General features: G+C 44.4%; 1 protein-coding gene across 1 annotated transcript in view; it reads right to left on the bottom strand.

The window, feature by feature from the left end:
* Positions 1-563: 563 nt before the first annotated feature.
* Positions 564-20,969, bottom strand: part of CASD1 (CAS1 domain containing 1) — a 239,267-nt gene continuing 218,861 nt past the window's right edge. The window contains exons 17-18 of the mRNA XM_033931105.1: positions 19,415-19,507; positions 564-1,341 (exon numbers count right to left, since the gene is read on the bottom strand). Coding sequence (XP_033786996.1) covers positions 1,075-1,341; positions 19,415-19,507 — 360 coding nt within the window. The 3' untranslated portion in view covers positions 564-1,074. The remainder of the gene's footprint in view (positions 1,342-19,414; positions 19,508-20,969) is intronic.

The raw sequence follows: 20,969 nt of genomic DNA on the forward strand, positions 1-20,969 counted from the left end.
GTACAGATACATCATACCAATTGCACTTACAGTCTCTGATATGGTTCCTACATGAACAATCAAATGATAAACACGCTTAGAAACAGCCATCTGCCATACCCTAGTAAATACAGTCAAACCTCGGTTTACGAGTGCTGCGGTTTGCGAGTTTTTAGCAAGACAAGCAAAACATTTGCAAAATCTGTGCCTCGGAAACTGAGCTTGACTCGATTTACGAGCACCCCCCTTGCGATCCGGCATCCCCCCTGCTCGTGTCGCTTCCTCTCCCCACCCAAACACATTCTCTTACCCCTATATGGCACCAGCACCAGCACAATGCACAGGACGTGCCGGTGCCCAAAGATCTTCCCTCTTCCTTGTGCTGTGCCTTGAGCACATGCACATGCTCCAGGCCTTCTAGTTCTCACCCTCTCCGAGATTCTGTGCGTCCTGTGCCATATAGGGGTAAGAGAATGTGTTTGGGTGGGTTGGGTGGGTGATGCCAGATCACGGCGGGGGGGGGGGGGGGGGGTGATGCGAGTGGGTGGGATGCCGGATCGCAGGGGGGGGTGGAGCAGCGCCGATGGCCAAGGGAAGGGGGGAGGAGGTGGAACGAATCAAGCGAGTTTCCCTTACATCCTATGGGGAAACTCGCTTTCATATATGAATAAATTGGTTTACGAGCATGCTTCTGGAAGGAATTATGCTCATAAACCAAGGTTCCACTGTATTCACAAATGCTTGCACACAACATTAAATTCCTTATCTGTCAATGACACTGGCCAACCAACTTCAGTATTCTGTGCCTTCATAAGAGAGTTACTTCTAAAGAAACAGGTAAACTTTAACAGGTACCCTATAGAAAACAAGGGCTTGCTACTAGTACCACTTTACAGTCATTTGATGAATACAAATTCTCAGAAAAGGAATGACTGGATACATTTATATGTTGGGACAGTATGTACAACTTCAACAAGATTTCATCTTGGCTTCTTCTTCTGCTGCTTTTTATTGATTATTTCTTTACCTCCAGTAATTTTTTCCAGTCAAATATATATTAGGCCTGCAGATCATTTTTCTGGCTTCCTTTTAAAGCTAATGTCTTAATTGCTCTTGGGCTGCTGAGAGTAGTAGAAGTCCAGAGAAAAATCCCACTATGCACAGCAACCTTTTCAGAAGAGTAGGGCTATCCTTCGGAATCATAACTTGTGCCAGATCATTGGTGATCTGAGAAATTTCATGTGACACACACACAAAGATAAAAGTGCTCACGATAATGTTGAACATCGGATTTCCGGGAATGAGTACCAAAATCCCCTTTGTATCAGCTGCCAACCAGATGTGGTACTGGCAAATAAACAGCTATAACAAAAAAGAAATGATAAAAAAAGTTTATGGTTTTGTATCATGTTCTATTACTGAAAAGAGACACAACAATGATTTCTGAGACAGACAGTTACTTAACATAGAGATGGGAAATTACTTTAATTCCATGGCAATGCTCTAAAAAGGCCAATACAAATTAGATATTACTATACTGACAGAAGATGGCTGATATCTGCATATCACTTTGAGCCTTTAGAAATGGTATTAATGTACAAGATAAGATGTTATACCCCCGGCAGCCTTACCCTGGTTGTGACAGGGCTCCAAGATATGCATTATGTAATTACAGAACTTTATTGCTGTAGTTACTTCCTACCAGGATATGTGAGCTAGGCATTGTGGGCAATGTAGTCTTACACATCCTACAGTCATTCCTGATTGCCTATAAAAGCTTCTCTGCCAGTGGTCTTTCTCCTAAGACCAGTTCCTTTTCTTCCTTCATCTAAACTTGAATCCTTTGTCTCACTTCCTGGTCAGCAAGGTATGACCTATTGTCTGCTACCTGGTGCTAGGTTCTGGTCTTATTGGTCTCTCTTGCACCCCCCTCCTTTGCCTTGGATGCTCTTCTCTGTCCCTTTGTTCAGGGACACACTCGTGCTTCTGCTTACATCAGCTAAACATGGCTGACTCCTCCAATTTGATTAAGGACCGTCTATTTACCATCAACATATGCACATACACATTCCTGAGCATTTGTCTTCACGCAAGAATAATTCTGCATCTTTTTCCCGGCATTTGGAATACTTTATTGTTCTGCCTTTTCCTCATTCCTGCTCTTCTACATTAGATTGAAACCAAGAAGCCTTTGCCCAGATGCTATCCTCTGAGAAAACCTGCTAATTGTGAATACAACTACTATATTTACTCATTAAAAAATAATTCAGAAAATTATAAGGACTTTCTGCATGTATTAGTATTCCAAAGGTTTAACTTTCTGATAAGTATATCCTAACGTCTGGGACATGGCTATACAAGATCAGTAAAATAAGGAGTATATATTTGCAGCTTTTTAAAAATATTAAACCAAGAATTATAGAATACCAATGGATATGAAATTTGATGATTCTCTACAACAAAGGATTAAATATACAGGGAAAGTACAATGTTATATCAAATCACCTATGTGTCTCGCAGAATTCTTAAGAGGATTCAACTAAACCTCACCTCGATAAAAAAATCTCAAGTACAGATGAATATCCCTATACATGCTCACCTTCCTGGGAATCAAAATTTGGAATGACCTTGCAAAAACAATTAGAACAGAACACAGCCATGTCCTATTCAGGAAACAAACTGAAAACCCTACTCTTTGATAACTGACATCTACATGATCACTACATGTAACTTTCAAATTTTTATGCTTAGTATGATTAGGTCCTTCTCCTTTTTCTCCCTTTTCTCTTCCTTCCCCCTTCCCTCCCTTCTATGCCTCAAGAACCCTTTTTCCACTGCAAGTCGCCTTGAGCCTGTTTAGGTTTGCACAACGCACAAATATTAGATTAGATGTCCAAAAAGATGTCCTATCTCCAACAATTGCATTGGCTGCCTGTTGTTTTTAGATCTCAATATAAAGCATTAATGATTTGCCATCAGTTCTTGTATGGAACCATACCCGAACTGTTTAAAAGCAAGATGTCAAACTATTTACCATCTAGGCCTCTGAATTCCGAGAATTTAGCGTTTTTAAAAACAAATGCTAATCCAAAACATGCTGTGACCAGTAAAATGGCCTTTTGCTGTGCGTGGGGTCAAATTGTGGAACTCACTTGTCAGTCAATTATGAAAATGTTATGACAAGGGTAATTTCAGAAAACTATTAAAAACACAGTTATTTGTTAATGCATTTTTTTAGGAACTGATCTTTGCAACTGTTCTTTTGAAGGGCATTTTATGTGATTTTCTGATGATTATATGCTTATGTTTATTTTATTTGTTTTACTAAATTATGTATGTAACGATATGTAAACTGTTTAGGTTTAAACAGTATATACATTTTTAAAATAAATAAATAAAATGTCCATTATAAAGGCAAAATAAGTGCTTACATATCTTTGGATAACAGACTATCAGAACTATTTCTAACAGTGAGCAAATTTATACCTGCTCTGAAGAAAGTGCAAATGTATGTAAACTCTGCGTTTCATAAAATATGCACATTGCAACATTGCCACAGCTCCAACCAAACTACATCCTCAGAACAGCTAGTAAAGATAGCTAAAAGTACATGTCATGTACAAGATTTACATGGAAAGACCCTCTTATGAAGAAAAGCTACAGAAGCTAGGGTTCTTCAGCTTGGAAAAAAAGATGGCTGAGGGGAGATATGTTAGGGCTCTTTAAATCCTGAATGGAGTAGAATGGGTAAATTAGATTAACTCTTTCAAATTACAAAGACTAGGGTATATGCCATGAAGTTACACAATAACACATCTAAAACAAAACAAGAGAAAATATGTTTTCACTCAATGTATAATTAGAAACAGGATACTGGACTTGATGGACCATTGGCCTGTCCCAGTATGGAAACTCTTTATGTTCTTATTGCTGAAATGTAAACCGCTAACACAGTATATATAATCACTACAAGAGAAGATTAAAATAGATATTATGAACAAGACTTCTATACTCTCTACTTGCTTTCTTAAAAGGAGATTAGGCTCTTGCCTTGCTAATATCTTTTCTAGTAGATAGGTGTGTTATACTGGATGGAGGGGTAATATGCCCATGCTTACAAGCTGTGCAGAAGGAATCCTCTCCAGCTTTAGAATCCTTCCTCCTTTACTAGAGGGCTTTGCTGCCCCCTTTAGTTTGTACCAAAGCAGGCAATAACCCAACATAGAAACATGTGAAGGAGGGGTACGGAGAAACTCCCCGAAGTACAACTCTGTTCTGCTCTGAAATCATAATAAACATAGTAAACATTCCATTGAACAATCAAAACAGAAACATTTATGGTGCACAAGTATAACCCCCAATGTTTTATAGCAATAGTTAATTTTTTTATTCTCCTAAGGAATGACTGACATCCAAATTTCAGTTTGGACTGTAACTTTGTGATTAAGATAGTAGGTAGGCACAGGAGATAACTGACATTTGTGGGGCTCCAGAGTGACATATCTATCTACTAGAAAAGATATTAGCAAAGTAAAATCCTAATCTCTTTTTCTAGTGCAATAGTGTGCCATTTTGGACAGAAGGGATGTACAAACACAGTCCTAGAAAGCTAGGGTAGGACCACTGCGCCAGCCCACAACACTGAGGATCCAAAGGCGGAGTCCTCCCTTGTTGCTACATTCACTCTTTAAAACTTGGAAAAAGTATGTAGAGTGGATCAAGTCGCTGCCCTACAAATCTCCTTGGGGAAGACTGTCCGAGCTTCTGCCCACGAAGAAGCCACACTTCTAATTGAATGTGTCTTTATGGAGACTGGTGACTGTTTACCACAAGCAATATATGCTGATGGAATGGCCCTATGGATCCATCTGGATATTGTGACCTTGGAAACTAAACTAACAAAACTAAACCTTAGGTTTGCATACCGCATCATCTCTACATTCGTAAAGCTCGACACGGTTAACAGGAGTTAGGGTAGAAAGGAACTCCAGAGAAGGGAAGGATGAAGAGGAAATTTAGAGGACTAGAATAATCAGAGAGGGAGGAAGAGTTACATTTTTGAGAATAACCAGGTTTTCAGATGTTTACGGAAGAGTTGGAGGGAGCTCAGATTCCTAAGAGGGGAGGTAAGGTTGTTCCAGAGCTCAGTGAATCTAAAAGGGAGGGAGGAACCTAGTTTTCCTACAAGGGAGACGCCTTTTAGAGAGGGAAAGGAGAGTTTCAGTTTTTGGGTGGATCTGGTGGAATTGGGGTTAGAGGAATTCCAAGAAAGAGGAATAAAAGGGGGGAGGATGCCGTGTAGGATCTTGAAAGTAAGGCAGGCACATTTGAAGTGGACTCTGGAGATTATCGGAAGCCAGTGGAGCTTGGACAAAAGCGGTGAGACGTGGTCGAATTTGCTTTTTGCAAAGATAAGCTTAGCAGCGGCATTCTGAATCCGCTGGAGTCTTTGAAGGTTTTTCTTTGTTAGGCTTAGGTAGATAGAGTTGCAATAGTCCAGTCTGGAAAGGATGGTGGATTGGACAAGGACGGCAAAGTGTTTTTGATGGAAACAGGTTCTCATTTTCCTCAGCATGTGAAGGCTGAAGAAACATTTTTTTATTAGGGAGTTGAGGTGATCATTGAAGGAAAGTATAGAGTCAATGATGACTCCCAGAATTTTACTTGAGTATTCAAGATGTAGAGTGGGGCCAGAGGACAGAGGGATGGAGGTGGGCAGTTGGTCCAATTTTGGGCTGAGCCAGAGAAGTTTTGTTTTGGATTCGTTCAATTTCATCTGGACAGTGTGGGCCCAGGATTGATGATTCGATATACATGAGGATATGTTCGCAGAGAGGTTGGTCTCAAGGAGGACAAAGATGTCATCTGCGTAAGTGTAAAGTGTTTCAAGGGGGGAGAGGTGGAAGAGTTTAAGAGAGGACATATAAATGTTGAAAAGGATAGGGGAGAGAGGTGAGCCTTGTGGGACTCCACAGATCGGGTTCCAGGGGGAGGAAGAAGTGCCCTTCATGTTGACTGTGTAGGAGCGGGAACGTAAGAACTTCGAGAACCAGTCAAGGACTGTGGAGTTAATGCCTATCTTGGTGAGTTGATAAAGTAGGATATCATGATGGATGACATCAAAAGCTGCAGAGAGGTTGAATTGAAGAAGGACGGCAAACTTATGAGAATGGAGATGTTGAACTTTTGAGATTAAGGAGGTCAGAAGGGATTCGGTGCTGAAGATGGGACGGAAGCTGTATTGGTAGGGTAGCAGAATGGTGAATTTTTCAAGGTAGGAAGATAGTTGAGTGGATATGATGGATTCTAGCATCTTGGTAAGGAGAGGAATGTTTGCTATTGGACGGTAGCTGGATGGTGTAGAGGGGTCTAGATCAGGTTTTTTCAGTAGTGGGGTTAAGGAGATATGGCCCATTTATGGGGAGAATAGACTCGAATGGAGGGCAGAGTTTATGAGAATGGTAAGAGATGAGATAGCCTGAGGGGGAGTGTTCTCGTAAAGGTAGGCGGGGTATGGATCCAAGGTACAATTGCAGGATTTCAATTTGAGGCAGAGATTATGGACCAGGGATTCAGAAACAAGTTCGAAGGAAGACCAGGATCTGTCAGCTGGGATAGGGTAGGAGTCTGTAAGGATAGGGTTGGGGTCGATTGGAATCAGAGATTTGTAGGAGATTGCAGGAGGGAAGGAGCGCCTAAAGGTGGAGACCTTGTTGCTGAAGAACTTTGCCAGAGAATCAACTGAGGGGGAGGAGGGGAGGATGGAGGCATTATTGGAGGTTAAGGAACGCCAGATGTTAAATAATGTGCTACTCTGGTTGTTGGATTTGGAGATTTTGTCACCGTAGAAGTTTTTCCTTGCTTTTTTTAGAACAGTATTGTAGAATTTAATATTGACCCTCCAGGAGTGGCTGTCTGTAGGGGATTTAGATTTTTTCCATTTTCGTTCCAGAGCTTGGCATTTCTGTTTCAGTTCTCTGTGGTATGGGAGGTACCAAGGTGCCTTGTGGGAATAGGAGATGGTTTTAGTGAAGAGAGGGGTGAGGGAAAGGAAGGTGGACTCGGAGAGGGCGACCCAGTTTTGCCAGTTTGTTTCTGGTTCTGCAGGTTTAGGGATGGGGGAGAATTTGTCAAGAAAATTGATCCAGAACAGATTGCTTGAGATTTTTTTTGCGGAAGGTAATAGAATTTGAGGTGCAGGATGGGGGCCCAAAATGTGACATGAAGATTGGGAGACAGAAATCCCCTAGGAAGTGATCGGACCAGGGAACGATTTCCCAGCGAATGTCAGTGGTTGAGGTTTTGTGAGTAGTGAGATCCAGAAAACTGATGAGGTCTAGTGTGTGGCCTTTTTCGTGGGTAGGGGAGAGAGTGGGAGGGGGAAAGCCTAAAGAGGAGAGGAAGCTATTAAATTCGGATGCGTCCTTGTTGGTGACATCGTCAAGGTGGAGACTGATGTCTCCGATGATCAGTAATCTTTGAAATTTGAGGAAGGCGTTTGTTATGGTTTCAAAGACGAGTTCGGAGGAATTGTTCCAAGGGGTAGGTGGGCGGTATAGGAGCAGGATACCCAGTGGATGAGGGTGGTATTCATCGTTAACTGAGGCTAGCATGTATTCTAATGAGGAGAGGCTGCCCTTTTCAAGGAGCTGGACATCGAAGAATGATTTGAAAAGGAGAACCAGACCGCCTCCTTTTCGGTTAGTTCTGGGAGAGAAGAGGCCTTGGTAGCCGTGGTTGCAAAGTTCGTTTTGAGTAAATTGGTCATCTTATGTGATCCAAGATTCTGTGATGAATAGGAATCCAGGGTCTGAATCCTCGAGTAGGTCCTTCAAGATTTGAATCTTATTACAAGCAGATCTGGCATTGCAATAAAGTGTCGGGATTGGGGTGAGAGAATCAGAGGCAGGGTTGGAGAGAATGGACGCGGGGACAGGTTTTAGGGAGGCGTGGTTGACTTTACGAGGGTTTTTATAGGATGGGTGGTGTTTGGGGCGTATCAGCGTGGGAATTCTGAGGCCAGGGCAGGTACTGCGAGCATTTGCAGTGTCGAGGAGGTTGGGGGAAGGGGTGTCAGGCAGGGGGAGAGTTTGAGAGAAGAGCAGAGTAGGAGAAGAAGGAGCCAAGAAGGTGGCTTCATGATGAGAGTTGGGGGACCTATGGGCTAGACGGGCCTGTTTGGGGCGTGTGAGAGGTTAAGGATAGAGGAGCGGCTGGATAATGACGTACTTGGTATTAGCACCGACGATGTTAGAAGAAAACTAGTAGAGCGATTCTAAATTTGGAAAAATTCTGAGATTGATCTAGTGGAAGGTGAGTGAAGATATTCCAGCTATTGATTCAATGCTCAAATTAGCATAGATTGTTAGATACAATAGGCATTTAACAGATTATTTAAGAATCGACAACAGTTATCAAATGTTAAGAAAAACAGCAAGCATTTAACAGATTATAAGCGTCAACAAGTATTTAGCACAATTTTTTTTGCTTTTGCCTATTATATATATATATATTTTTTTTTTTTGAGAGCTAGTAATTATACTTTACAGTTGAATGAATTTTTTTTGAGAGCTAGTAATTATACTTTACAGTTGAATGAATTCATGCTAATACTTAACAATTGGAAAAGTTTTCCCTGCTGGCTCAGGGGATGGGCGGAGCAGTGTTCCCACGCTCTTCTCCTCTATGGATGCCTCTGTGTTCCCAGCAGCCCACAGGTATCGGTGTGGGGGCTGAGAAATGTCTGTGTGCCTCAGGAATCGCTGATTTTTCAAAGGCAGAGGTCTCCTGTTGGATCGGGGAGAGGCGGAGCAGTGCTCCCACGCTCTTCTCCTCTCTGGATGCCTTGGAAGCTGAAGTGCTACGGCTAGCCTGACTAGTAAGCACCAAAAGATGATCAGAACTTCTATCTGAATTCATTGGAGACCTCAAGATATCGTAGAAGCACTGTTCTCACATTCAAATTTTTCATAATCTGCCCTTCTATTTCAAACCGTGGACTAGAATGCTGGCAATCCAACTTCTTGATTGACTTAAGAAGCCAAAACAATCTTCGGCAAAAAGGATGGAATAGAGCACAAAGAGACACTGGCCTCTGTGAACTTGAGGAAAGGCTCTCTGCATGAAAGAGCCTGTAGCTCCAAGACTCTTCTCGCTGAGATAATAGCCATAAGAAAAAAAGACTTGAGCATCAGAACCATTAATGATGCTTTCTTCAGTGGCTTGTATGTAGCCTGATTGAGGCCTTGCAAAACCACAATGTTCCATAAAGGAAATGGGCGCTTTACCTGGGGCCTGAGCAGCAGCACCCCTTTAGGAATCTGGCTATGTTGGGATGGGATGCCAACAAAGTCCTACGCTCTTGAACCCTGAACAAGAGAGTACTGCCACTTGAATTCTCAGGGATGCCACTGTAAGCCCCTTGTGTCAAGGCCTGCCTGGAGGAAGGCCAACACCAAGGAGATCAGAGAAGAGAAAGGCTCTGCCTTCTCTTTAAGGCAACAGTGCTAGAAAGTTTCCCATGTCTTAGCATAAGCAGAGAGACCTTCGTAGGCTTTTTGGCTCTGAACAGGATATCAATGACCACATTTGAGTATCCTTTGTGTGCTAATGCCATGAGCTCAAGAGCAACACCATTAAGAGCAGAGAGATCCGGAATGTCTGTGACCACTGATCCCTGAGAAAGAAGGTTCAGCTGTATTCACAGTGTGAGACTTGCGACCTTTTGAAGACGCACTAGTTCTGCATACCACGAACTGCGGGGCCAATCTGAAGTTACGAGAATGACCATTCCCTGAAAGCTTGCAATCCTGTGGAGTGTTTGGCCTATTATGGGCCACAGAAGAAATACATACGAGAGCTCATTCTTCGGCCATGGCCGGACCAGAGCGTCCAGACCAGCACTTCCAGGTTCGGACCGCCATCAAATCGAATGGGCAACCCTAGCACCAAAGGATTGGAAGGCTACTGCAGACAGCATCCATTCTCCTGGAACCAGTGCCTGTCTGCTGGGGAAATTGGGCTGGACATTGTCCACTCCCACTACATGCACTGCTGAAAATATTTGAAGATGAAACTCCACCCACCTGCATAATAAGCGGACCTCCAAACACAGCTGTACACTCTTAGTGCCTTCCTGGCGAATGGCATACTCCACCGCAGTAGACTTGCTCCTCCAGATTCTTCTCCAGCCTCTGCAATGCCAATCTGTTGATTGACCTCTTCTTTCTGGAGGCTGACCAATGCCTCTGATCAGGTATCAATTGCAGTAAGTCCCTTAGACAAACAATTACCCACATGGCTATTCTGAGGGGCATACCCTTTGAGGTGACCACCTTGACAATAATACACTCTGGAGAGTCTGCATGTGGGCATTTGCCCAAGGGATCACATCTGTCGTGGCTGCCGTGGAGCCTAACACTTTGAGGTAGTGAGACGTGAAGGGAGCTGGTGAGGTCAACAAGCTTGTTATCTGGGAGCAAAGCTACTGTCTGTGTGTCTCTAGAAGGTAATCATGAGCTTCTGATGTGTTGAAGATGACTTCCAGGTATTCCAGGGATTTGGACGGAACCAGTTGGCTCATTCAGAAATTCACTATCCAGCCCAGGCTCTATAGGACCTGAAAAATGTGGGCTACTGCTTGTTCTCCTTTTGGGAATGACAGAGCTCTGATCAGCCAGTTGGTCATGTATGGGTGAACCTGGAAGACCGAGTTAAGTAGATGGGCAGCTACTACCACCATCCTCTTGGTCAGTGTCACACAAACTTTCTCGAGCCGTGGCACACTAAAGATAGTGGCCGTGGCTCCTGGAAGTGCGTGAATATCGCCATGATGACATCACATGCATGTGTGACATCATGTCAATGTTCGCGTGTGTGAAGGCCCTCCAAGCGGGCCCTGAGACATCAGTGGGGATGCCAGAAAGGAAGAGGGCCAGAGAAAAGGACAGGTGCTGGCACCTACTGGGTGCCTACAGGATGTGCCTTGTGCCACGAGAAGCACGTCCTGTAGGCAGTCAGCTGGTGCCGGCACCTCTCCTCCCCAGTGTACCATGGCACACCTGAAATCTCAGGAGGCACACAGTTTGAGATACACTGCTCTTGGTAAAGGTCCGAGGAACTGTCGCCAGCCCAAAAGGGAAGAGCCAAGAACTGGTAATGATTTTCTAAGACATGAAGTCTCAGAAACTTTCTGAATTCTAGAAGACGGGAATGTGCAGGCAGGCCTCCGTCAAATCCAGTGAGGCCAGAAAATTCTCCTGGTTCCTCCATGAGAAAGTGCAACACTTTCAACACTGCAGTGATGTGTGAAAGATCCAGAATGGGTCTCCAGTCGTATGAGCCTTTCTTGGGCACGACGTATCTGCTTGAGCCCGAATCTTCAGGCGATACAAACTCCATGGCCTGACTATTTAACAGCCTATGAACTGTGACTGCGACCTTGCTTGTTTTCTCTGGTCGCCCCACCAGGGAGTCCACAAACCAATCTGTTAGGGGCTGGGCAAATTCAAGCTTGTAACTGCTCTGAATGATCTTCTCTGAATGATCTGCAGCCAGGCCTCCACATACTCCAAGAGCCATCCGTCTATCATCAGGGGAACTGTTTGGGACCTGGAATCATTATGCTTTCTTGTAGGTTGGAGCAGAACAAGAACTGAAGGCTTAGCTCTGCCTGAGGCCTGAGAATCTCTGTCTGGCTCCTTGGAAAGATCTCTGAGTGGAGACTACCTGCCTTGAGCCTTGAAAATTAGACTGTCCTGGGCCTCTAGAGGTTCACAGACTGCTGTCAGATACAGATTTTGGCTGTCGATCTGCCACACCGTGCAGATCGTCCAATCCTTTTCTAAACAACATTTGTCCCTTGAAAGGAAGTCTGCTGAAGATAGCTTTGGAGGAGTAATCTCCAGCCCACTGCCTGATCCAGAGCATTCTGTGGGATGAAAATGAATATGCTGAAACTTTGCTCGTGACTGCTAGTGTTGTAGAGAACATCAGCTATATAGTCTACTCCAGCTCAACAGTGAGGGGAAGGGAAGCCAGATCATCCCCCTCACTGCACTGGAACACCTCAATCTTGCAGCTTCTTAGGCAGGAAGCCCCACTCCCTTCTTCCCTGGAGCTCAACCAACCGGCTTCCTCTTCAGCCTTCAAAGGGCTAATAATTTGCAGCGGCGGCCAGTATCCTCAGCACAGTGAGGGGAAGGGATGCCAGATCGACCCCCTCACTGTACTGGGACACCACCATCTTGCTGCTTCTTCGGCAGGAGGCCCCATCCTCTTCTTCCATAAAGCTCAACTGACCAGCTTCTTCTTCAGCCCTTTAAAGGGCTGTCAAGCAGGCGGGCCTCTCCCGCTGGTGGGACCAAGTAGAACCAGGCCCTGTGCGGAACAAGTAGACCCAGGCTCAAAATCATGTCCCCACAACACCCCCGGAAAGTCAAATACACCAAGCCCTCTCTTAGCCATCACACTCATATTTCTCATGATGGCACTGCACATTCCTGCTATCACAGGCCAGGGTCGATATGGAGATCTAACATACCATTTTCACATGAAGCCAACAGCAGGCAGAACCCCCAATCTCAAAAAAATTATGACCAATACAGATATGCCCAAAACCAACACCATGCTGGCAGCTCTAGTAAATGCCAGATCTGTAAATGGCAAAGACCTCATCCTAACAGATGCCATCATGAACAACAGATGGGATCTCCTATTAGTGATGTTAACATGACTAAAAGAAAATGATGGGGCCATCTTGGGTGCACTATGCCTTCAGGGTTACCAACAGTGGCATGTTCCTGCCTGAAAAAAGAGGGGGTGGGGTGGCAGCGATCACCAAATCCAAATTAAACTCATGCCAAATAAACTCCATCTTACTAAAAGACTTGGAATGCCTCATTTTCTCTATAGGCCACGAGAAAAAAAATCATATTCATCCTAATCTATAGAGCCCCTTCCTCTCCGATGTCTATTCTTGACCAACTACTAGCTATTGTAAGCAACCTGTCGGTTAACCACAAATAAATCATCATCCTAGGAAACTTCAACTTTGCGGATTTCCCAGAAATCACTGGTGCCCCATGAGACTTTACCAAGTCACTGTCTGATCTTGGATTCATCCAACAAATGCACTCCCACACACATCCCTCCGGGAACAAACTAGATTTGATTTTCATCTCAAAAGACCTGCTAATTGACCACAAATCAAGCCCACAAGCCAACATTCTGGTCCCCTGGATTGACTGGAGAAAAACAGAACAAGACGACCCAATGTTCCATAGAAAAAAGGAACAATCCAAATAAAAACAAACTGTGGTAAACACAATGTTCTTGACTGTCCTTTTATTCTTTCCAAAAGTTTTCAAACAATATTAGAAGCTTGTCCACATTGATCATGTTAAAAAACAAACAGACCACTGGACTGACCACCACATAATCACGTTCAATCTACACAAAGGCCAAAGGGACTGCAGACCAAACAACATCATAAAAAACAACCACACTCGACCCAAAGTCGGTCAACCTTGACCCTTGGCATTTCCAAACTAGACCTAAACGCAGGTCCGACCAACTCCCTAGAGAAGGCGGTACTGGCATAAAAACACTCTACGAGAAATTAGAAAAAAGTCAAAGAAACCAAAATGAACACAAGATCCTTCTCATCGCCCTGGTTCACAGAAAGTCTGAGAAAAGAAGAGGCAGGACAGCAGAAAGAACTTGGTACAAAACACATAACGCTGAGGACAAATCCACCTGGAAAACCCTCCTGCAAGAGTATAAACTAGCAACACTTGAAAAAAAGGGTACATTTTGCTAACCTACTTTCCAAGATCCTGAGCAGGTCAAAGGCCATCTTCATACTATAGAAAGACTTATTCACCGCCTCCCAAGGGCCACACCACGCCCTACAAACTTAGATAGCGAATCCCTCTCGACTTTCTTCCACAACAAGATATCAAAGATACATGAAACCCTGGACTCAGAGGCCAAAGCTCTGTCGAACGTCCCAAAAGTTATACAACACGACAACCCACGCAAGATAGAAACCCTTAACAGCTTCAAACCAGCTGCCCACGAAGACCTAAAAAGTATAGTAGACTCCCTATACACCACAACATCGGTCATAGACCTGTGCCCATCCACTACACTCCTAGCAACCAACAAAATTTTCTTTAACTCCATCTTACCTTTAATAAATGAATCCCTATGCTCAGGCATAATACCACAGAGCTGGAAATCTGCTGTGGTGAGATCAATCCTAAAAAAAAAAACCACATCATGGATCCGGATAACCCAAACAGCTTCAGACCAATCTCAAAACTCCCATCTGTCTCAAAAATACTAGAAAAATAGTGCTCACACAACTACGAGACTTCATGGAAACAAACGCCACCCTCTCCAACTTCCAATCTGGATTCAGACAACACCACAGCACAGAAACAATGCTACTAGACATTGTAGAAGACTGCTGGAAAATCCTGGACCAGGGAAAAGTCTCATTAGCATGAGACTCATTGCTATTAGACCTAAGTGCTCCCTTCGATACTATCGACCACTCTCTTCCCCTAGCCATTCTATCGGAATTCACGAATTGGCACTGGTATGGTTTTCCTCCTTCCTAAATGAAAGATCACAGAGAGTATTACTAGGATCTTCCTTATCAGAGCAAAGGGGAGGCTAAACCAACCACTCCCATCCCCCCCCTTCACATGCTATGTGGCATGTGATGCAAGGGTGCTCTTTTGGGCACCCATCCAGTGCAAACCTGGCATGAATTAGGGGTAAAGGAGCCTGAGGACTTTATCCCAGCCAATTTTGAAGCAAAATGAGGTGATTTAAAGGTTCTGGAGAACTTTGAAAAAAAGAATTGGGAAATCCACGATGACTGTCATGGCAGCATTTTGGTGCCAAAAAACCAGCTCAAAAACACTTTAACTAAAATAAAAAACCCAGCAATTTTATGATTTTGGAGGTGGAGAAACCTAAGGGGAGGAGCAGAAACCTGAAAAAAAACGTTTTAAACATCTCCCTGATTTTTACCATAGGCTGTAACAGCCTTACTGAGAACTGTGATGGAAATGTGCTTCAGCATGCCTCAGCTCCAAAGGTAGTTCGAAGTAGGAGAAGAAATCACTGCCTCAAATGGAACACTTCTCCAACGCCAAATCATCGGACTGGTGTCCAACTGAGCAGCAAAACCCCATTGTCCCAAGGGGGGATGGGGGGGTTAAAATGCAGTTGGCACTCTGCGGGACCCCGCTGAGCCCCCTATGGATGCCGATGGCCAGTGCTCCAGCCCATGCAATGCAGTAGGTGAGCGATGCTACCAGGGAAATGGACCCCCAAGCTCCAAAAAGGATTGGCCTATCAGCTGCAGACCTCAGTTTATTTCTTCTCCATGCAGGCAGAGCTGAACCCTCGATAAGGAAAGCTCTGAGCACCGAAAGCTATCCAAAATTTGTGAAAAAGACCAAAAGAAAAAATAAAGAAATATACAGAGCAGATCAAACACACTCCTTCTAGCTCGCACGCATAAGGAAAAACTGAAAGTGGTAACAGAGACCTCAAGTGAAGGTGGAGAAATTCAAAAACTGGAATTGATTCCTTCTGCATGACTTGCAAGCATGGGGATATTACCAGTTCGTCCAGAATGACACAACAATTGCACTAGAATATCTACTTAGGTGCACTTTTTCACATACATCAGTGTTCTCCCTAGCGTGTTTTAGCCGGGTGCTGCGCCCAGCTAATTTAGGCGAGCGCCCGGCTGCCATCTTGCATCCACACCACCAGCATCAAAGCCGTGCTCCAATCCTCTTCCCTGTCCTTACTCCAGGGGTGTCCAACCTGCGGCCCGACAAGAAGTTTTGTGCGGCCCAGCTTCTATCTCCCTCCGGCGTGTAGTTTTCTGGCCGGCTCCCTTCTGCAGTTGACTGTGGGTGGCGTTGGCTCCTCGCACGCGATCTGTGGCTGTGTCAGAAGCGTTCCCTCTGATGTCACGACGTCAGAGAGAAGGCTACCAAATCAGCCATGAATCACGCACGAGGAGCCGACGCCATCCGCAGCCGACTGCAGAAGGGAGCCGGCCAGAAAACTACCGCCGGAGGGAGAGAGAAGCTGGGCTGCACAAAACTCCTTGTCAGGCCACGGGTTGGACACCCCTGGAGTAGAGACAGGGAAGAGGATTGGTGCGCGGCTTGCAAAAAAAAATGTGTCCCAAGAACCAAAGTGGCTGTAGGAGTCATGAGACTCTGACTGGAGTTTCTGAATTATTAATTGGTGAGTATTTTGGGGGTATTTCATATATGTGGTCTTGAATAAACTCAGAACTTTGTATAAGGGATTGAAACCTTCATATACAGTACAAAATGGGAACAGACCAAAATAACTTGACCCGTTTCTTTAAATTTATTTCTAATTTCTGCACTGGCAGCTATGACTGTTTGAATGACAATCACTCTATCCAAAAGGAAGAAGACTAAAAATTATTCCCAGAGACTAGTTCCTCATGTAGAGGGATAAAAGTTCACTGCACACAGCTGGTGGAAATGCCCAAAACCAAGTGCTCTAGAGCAGTGTTCTTCAACCACCAGTCCGTGGACTGGTGCCAGTCCACAGAAATTTTCTGCCGGTTCACAGGGCCGTAGTCCATCGGGCCCAAGACAGTGTTCTTCAGCCGCCAGTCCACGGTGTGCTCAACGCGGCGTCTTCGGGCCAGCTTTCTGAGGGCTGCAGTGCACAAAGCTATGGGAAAAGGCTCCTCCACGCGGCCTGCCCTTGAACCGGAAGCCTTCTCTCTGACATTGAAACGTCAGAGGGAAGGCTTCCAGATGAGGCACGGGATGAATGCGAGGAGCTGCTGCCCACAGCTTTGTGCAATGCAGCACTCAGGGAGCCGGCCCAAAGATGCTGCATTGATCACAAAGTAGACCGTCCCAAAGATACACCGGGGGGCAGGCCAGAAGGCAAGGCACATGGAGGGAGAGAGACAACAACGGTAGGGGAAATGCTTTTATTTTTTTTAATTTAGTGATTGATTTGTCTGTTCAGGAAGAAATGCATTTGTTTCTTTTCCTCTGGGGTTGTACTGCTTGCAGAGCCTTGCATGTTAGGGTTTGTAAATATTAGTACTTTTAGTTTTTGGTCCTGCATTTGCATGGGGTTATCTGTTTTATGGTAGGAATTAATGTTAAAAAGCATACGGTGTGCTTTGTGTATTTTAATTTTGTGGTTAACCATTATGTGCTGTTAATACAATTATATTGTGTGTTTATATGAAAAATGAATGGAACAAATGGTGTTACATTTAGTACTATTATGGGGGCGGGGTTTGGGGCAGAGATTGAGTGGAGATGGGCATGACTTATCCCAGTGTTCTTCAACTGCCGGTCCGTGGACTGGTGCCGGTGCCCAAATAATTATTTTATTTCCGCCGGTCCATAGGTGTCAAAAGGTTGAGGAACACTGCTCTAGAGATCCAGATCAATTGTAGATACATTTGATAACTCTTCAAAAGCATTCTAGAAATGGTCTAGTTCATCTTACCTGCATAATCCTGATACCCTGCACAGAATTTATAGCATTGATGAGGAGGAAGAGGGAAAGAGATATTTGAAGGGAGAGAACTGTTGGGAAGAGAAAGGAAGAAATGGTGGACCTGGGGAAGGGAGGCAGGCAGGCAGGGGGAGAGATGGGATGGGGTCAGTTGGGAAGAGAAAGGGAGAGAAGTTGGATCTTGGGATGGGAAGGAGGGAGAAATGTTAGGTCTGTGGATGGAAGGCAAAGATGCAGCATCTCTCTTTTTTCCCCCTCCATTTTATTATTCAGCATCAAAGGGGGAGGGAAGAAGAAAACAGAAAAGAGAGGGAGCAAAATGTTGGACCATGGAGATAGAGGAAGAGAGATGGACCCATGGGAGGGCAGGAGGGAAGAGAGCTGGGATAAGAAGATGCTAGGCAGGAGATGGAAAGAAAGGGACAGGAAGTTACAGCCTGACCAGTGGAGAGAGGGAGGGGGATTCTGAAAGTGGTGAGCCATGTGGATGAGGTCAAAAGGGAGATGACAAGATGAGTGAGAATAGTGGTAGAAATGTGGTAATGGGGAGTAGATAGAAGGAAATAGGAGGCTGGGAAAGGAATGAGATGGGAAATGGGAGAGCTAGGGACTGAGAGAAGATGGAGAATTGAGAGGTAGCTGAACATTTATAAAGAAGAAGGGTGAGAAAGAAGGCAAGATTTAAGTGGACAGAGGCAAAAAAGAGAAAAAGTTAAGAAGGCTGAAAGGGAAAAATCAATACATTGGAGAAAGGCATAAGGAAAGAATGGAACAGTATTGAGAGGAGAAAAACTGGACAGCAAACATTGGAAAGAGAATTGGTAGAAGATCGACAAAAAGCAGAAAGAGAAACTGGGACCAAGATGATGGAAAAACAAAACATCCAGACGATAAGGTAGAAAAAATTGTTTTAATATGAATTTATTAACTGGAATATGTTAGCTTTGGGATATGTGCATCACAATTATTTTTGTATTCAGTGGCGTAGTCATATACAGCTGATTTGGAAGAGGGACTGGAGCCCAAAATTAGTGGAGGGGCACCAAAGTTTCTCCCTGCCTGAGTGCAATTTATGAATACTTGAGCTAGTAGAGATTCCCAAGCCCTGCCAACTGAAGACATCTTCCTCCAGTCTGGCAACTCAAAATCTCCAAGCTTTGCAGCCAAAGGCAATATCCTCAAGCTGCCCCTGCTTTCATGCATACATGAAAACCAAGGGGGGGCAGGGAGGAGGCCCAAAAAAGCAGTAATATTTACCCTGATTAAACGATCCTCCACGTGCGCTGCTGACAGCTGATTCAGCATCCCCGCTCTGATAAGGCTCACCTCTGAAGAGGCTCACCATAGCTGTAATAGAAGTGAATGGGAGAACCAGGAACGCGCATCCCTGCTCATCAGAGTGGGGATGCGGAAGCCTGTGGCTGCTCCCACTGTCAGCGGTGTACGTGGAGGATCACTCAGTGTCCCTTTAATGAAGGTTTATTATTAGATACGTACATCTTCTATATTAGTGATTGCAAATTTGGGACCTGCTCAGCCTTTTTTTTTGCTCATCAGCTAGTGTTAGTGTTGGTGTTTGTGCGGCCCCAGAAAATATTTTTGTCCAATGTGGTCCAGGGAAGCCAAAAGATTGGACACCCCTACCCTACTCCTTCACCGTGAGCAGAGAGGGGTAACTTTCATAGCGTTCCAGGTCGTGGACCAACCCTCTTCCCCAGTCCTACTCCTTCACTGTAAGCAGGGAGGGTTAATTTGCATAGCATCAAATTTGCACCAACTTATTTCCCCGTCCCGCCCCACCCAGCTATTTTTTTGTGCCACCCGGCTAGAAAAAATTTCTGGGGAGAACACTGTACATACTTAAATGGAATTTACTTACCTCTAAAGAAATTTTGCCAAACCATGAAAAAAAGGAGCTATATACAGAACGTGCATATCCGGGGATGTTCCTGATGAGGATAAATGCTAATATCTAAAAAGAGAAAATAATTATGCACCAATGAGTAAGAAATCCTTACAAGTTAAAATATTAATATCATACTGCTAAAAACTGATTTTCTAATTAATAAATGGTAGAGGTGTAAAGATAACATTTGCAAGTGTATTTCGAACTGACTGAAGATAAATCAACACCATTTCACAAATAATAAATATATACACAGTCAAGTCATTTTATTATGATCACCTGTTACTATTCAGTAGTACTATCTGATTTGCAGATTTGAATCGATTCACATCAGTGAATCAATTTGCTTTCTTAAAAAAAAAAAATAAATAAAAAAATCAGACTAACCGATTCAGTGAGTCCTGACACCTCTGGGTCTCCTAGCAGCAGCAGTGGTGGGAGGAAGAGGCAGTGCTTGGAATAGGCTGCTCCTGGCCTGCCCCGCCGGGGCCTTTTCTCTGCCGTGTCACTGATGATGAGGAAAGCCCTGGTGGGCCGGCCAGAAACAGCCTGTTCAGAGTGCTGCCTCTTCCCACTGGCCAACGCCAATGCTGCTGCTGCTTTAGGAGGCCCGTATGTCAGATCTCACTATAGAGGGTGTCGGTCAGGAGGTGCTTCACAGGAGGATAGAAGGATGGAAAGCTGCTACACAGGAGAATGGAAGGGAGGGAGCAAAAGTTGCTGCATAGGAGGATAGGAAGGATAGAAAGTTACTGCACATGCGGGGAGAGAGGAATAATTGTTGGACATGGGGTAGAGGAGAGGAAAGGAGAGATGTAACAAAGAGGTAGAAAGGGTTAAGAGGGAGAGATCCTGCATATGGTGGAGGGGAGGGAGACACACATGGATAAGAGAGAGGGAGAAATGTTGGACATAGGGTAGAGGGCAAGGAGAAATGGTGCATAAGGAGATAAAAGAAACGTTGCACATGATAATGGAGGAGAGGAAGAGAAAGATGCTGCATGGAGGGGAATAAAGAGGTTTGACCCAGGGCACAAGGCAAGAAGAGAGACAGATGTGGGAAACTATTGGATACGACAGTGGAAGGGAAGAGACAGAGATGGATGGTGAGCACGGAGAAAGAAGAAAACGTCAAATGGGCAGGAGACCCTGGCAAGCGAGTTAACAGAAGACAAACAGAAAACAGAGCCTGGGACCAACATGATTTGAATAATAAAATAACCAAACAATAAAAGGTAGAAAAAATAATTTTATTTTCTATTTTGTGATTACAATATGTCAGATTTGAAATGTGTATCTTGCCAGAGCTTGTGTTAAGACAGCGAGCATGAGGTAGGACCTAACAGAGAGGAAAAGTCTTTTTTGTTTACATTACAGTGCCAGCATGGGGTTGGAGAGGGCAAAGGGAGGTGGAGTGGGTGAAGAGGCTACAAAATAAATCCACCAGAACGTTTGGGGAAAAAAACTAAACACCCGATTGAGCAGGAAAAGTCAATCAAATTGAAAAATCAATTCAATGGGCCAAATC

Source organism: Geotrypetes seraphini, chromosome 2 (genome assembly GCF_902459505.1).
Source record: "Geotrypetes seraphini chromosome 2, aGeoSer1.1, whole genome shotgun sequence".
NCBI lineage: Eukaryota > Metazoa > Chordata > Amphibia > Gymnophiona > Dermophiidae > Geotrypetes > Geotrypetes seraphini.